General features: G+C 48.5%; 1 protein-coding gene across 1 annotated transcript; it reads right to left on the reverse strand.

Moving 5' to 3' along the window:
• Positions 1-430: 430 nt before the first annotated feature.
• PPTG_20388 (hypothetical protein) lies at positions 431-1636 on the reverse strand (the record flags this gene model as incomplete). The annotated part of the gene is made up of 1 exon (XM_008919177.1): positions 431-1636. One exon carries the CDS (start codon positions 1634-1636, stop codon positions 431-433), a length of 1206 nt encoding a protein of 401 aa, XP_008917425.1.
• Positions 1637-3009: the final 1373 nt, after the last annotated feature.

The following is a 3009-nucleotide window of genomic DNA, read 5'->3' on the forward strand; positions in this document are numbered from 1 at the left end:
AAAAAAATCTGCTTTATATTTGGTTCGATTTGAGCACTGGGTTACCACGATCACAAAAAAGCAGTCCTATTTAGTCGTTTTCTAAATATGAATTTGACGCTTTTCTAAATATATCATAATTGTTTTTCAGGAAATATTGATAAACGATTATTTAGTTTCTGTTCTATTTCTACTAGCGGTCAATACCAATATGATACGATACAGACCTGACAACTGAAACCATTCTTGAATCACACTTTCTATTTAAACGCAATAGGATCGAGCCTACACTACACTCACATCAAATATGTTCTATCAGCAACCACTTGACCAATCCAGTCAAGACGGTCACGCTCGTTTCGAATGGGCTAAGCGGACACCTTAGCTGCCTTCTCATCGGCAATCAAAGTGAATGTAGATCCCCACCACGAGATAATCGCATCTTAGCGATTTACTTTGAGGACAGGATGCCCACACCGTAGTTCTGGTTGTTGGTGCTGAGCTTCTGGGCCGACGTCGGCTGGTAGTAGCTAGCCACCTTCTTGGAGTTGGCTAGTGCCGCCGAGTCACGGTTGCCCGACAGCGTGCCACACTTCACCAGTTTATTCTCGACGCAGTTGCGACCCAGTGTCGACTTGCACGTCGACTGCGTCGACGACGACGGCACGATGATAGCACCGACGGTCTCGGCGTCGTGCTTGTTCGGCACAGCGGTGGACTCGAAGTAGTTGCCCTCCAGCAGCACGTTACCGTTCTCGACGACGTCGTACGAGAAACCCGAGTTGCTGTACCAGTAGTTGTTGGCAGCGTGGATGACGGAGTTGCCACCGACCTTGGGGGAGCGACCCGACGTGTGGTGCACGAAGTTGTTGACAAGACTGGCCTGCGTCTGTGTGCCGAGGAAGAGGAAGGTCCAGTAGTGGTTGCCATCACAAGTAGCTGAGTACTGCGTTTTACCGTCGAACTCGGAGTTGCTGATGGTCAGGCTCTTGACGCTGGCAGTATTGGTGGCGATCATCTGGCGACCGATGTTGGAGATCTTGACGTGGTCGATCCACACGCGCTGCATGGCCGTCTTGCCGCTGTTGAGACCCTGGATGTAGATGGCATCACCTCCCCAGATAAGGTGCGGGTTCAGCTGCGTGATGTGAACGTTCTGGATGATAACATTGTCGCCCTGGATCCAGAGGCCCTTGCCCTTGATCACACCACTAGTTCCGACACCGCGGAGAGTCTTGTTGCTCGTGATCACGAGCGGGTTCTTGGTAGCAGCAAGGTCGTAGGTGACCTTGACGGAGGTGCCCTCGACACAACCGCCCGTGTTGGCCATGCCACCACTTTGCAGGATAACATCCTGGCCCTTGTATCCGTTGTTCTTGGCGAGGCAATCGCGGTTGCTCTTGGGACGGCAACCATTCTCGGTTGTAGTACCTTCAGTGCCACGGAAGTCGAAGGTCGTTTTGAGCACGATGACCCGTGGCTGTGAGTCCTTGAGGTAGTTCCTGAGCTCTGCAAGCGAGGTGGGGTATACGGGGTTGGCATTGCCTCCACCCGTGGTGCCAGCAGCGAGACCGGGGGCAGTACCCGTGGAGAGAGCTTGCGTGCCTTGCATTGCGAATGCAGCGATGGCGACAATGACGAATCGGAAGATCTGCATGGTGTTTGTGTGCAGGGTGCTGGGACTTGTGCTGTGCGAGGCAAAATCGACAATGAGCAATGAGTGCGGTGGCCTTCAGTGTGAGGTGGGGCCTACTAGTGCGAGTTTCGCTGCCAGCTTGAGTCAGGACATCGGTGAGTCAAGGGGAGGGGCACGCCTACTGCTGGTAGCTTCTTTGACGTTGCGTTGTGAAAGGGTTGCCGGGTGATACCACGAGGTTTTTGAAATCCTTGAGGCAGGCTGTGGGCAGGGAGATAGCGAACCAAGTGGTTGGAGGGAACAGGTACGAGTAACTCAGATCCAGCCATGAAGGGCATCCAATTTTTTTTTTTTTTTACTTTTTTTCTAGGGTTGAACGGCCACTTTCAATTATTTGAGTTATCTTATTTATTTTGAGTTACACTCACATTCAACAGGAAAATACTTTACAACTGTCACGAACCAACCGCAAAAGCTGATATTGATGATCGCTGTGGATCTAGCATATGCATATTCCAGCACTCTCTTGTCGACGAATACAGACAGCTGCGGATCACTATCGTTCGATACAAGGCTAGAGTACTCCGTGGTATCCGAAGCAAATTTCTATTGATGGACTAAGCATCGGGTGCAAGAGGAATCAGCAGTAAATAAAAGTGTACTTTAAGCTTAGCTGTTATGAAATGCACCCAATAATACTCTATTATAATAAATGGGTATTGTATACTAGTCGAGGGTCGATGTACAATGTATCGCGTCGAAGGGGCGAAAACATCACATCGTATCATGTACGACAGGCCGGCTAACTAAATTCCCACTCCACATGACACAGTTCGTTTCAGCGGATAATTCTGTGCAATATACATGCACCTGGATCCGCTCCGACGACATGATGTTGCGGCATCACTCCATCCCATCTTAGCTGCTTAGTATCCTGCAGAAGGAATCTGAATTAATCTTTTACAGCAGCAGTAAGCGAAAAAAAAGATAGATAATAGTTGGGTGGCCGTTTCCAACCTGTTAAAAACCGCTCCTCCCTCCGTGCGGCCTCATTCTATTGGCGTGTTGGCTTGCTTGATAATAATAACATAATATTCTGGAGCCCTCTGATTATACTCGCTATGTCCAAATCTAACTGAAACGACTTGATAAATGTTAAGTCTCAATGGATGCGGAGTACAGAAAACGTATATACAGGAACCCCGAGATCATCACATGCCTTATCGACTATGTTTCCTAACACGGCATCACTGAGTCTGTTTGTCGTGTGGACTCGATTTAAATCAGGTTTGCACTTTTATTTTGAAGAACGAAATATTAACGTTGGCAATGCGTAAAATAAATATTTCAAAACATATATACGTGGATCGGTCGTGAGTGAATTCTTTTTCGGC

This window comes from Phytophthora parasitica (genome assembly GCF_000247585.1).
Source record: "Phytophthora parasitica INRA-310 unplaced genomic scaffold supercont2.553, whole genome shotgun sequence".
Lineage (NCBI taxonomy): Eukaryota > Oomycota > Peronosporomycetes > Peronosporales > Peronosporaceae > Phytophthora > Phytophthora nicotianae.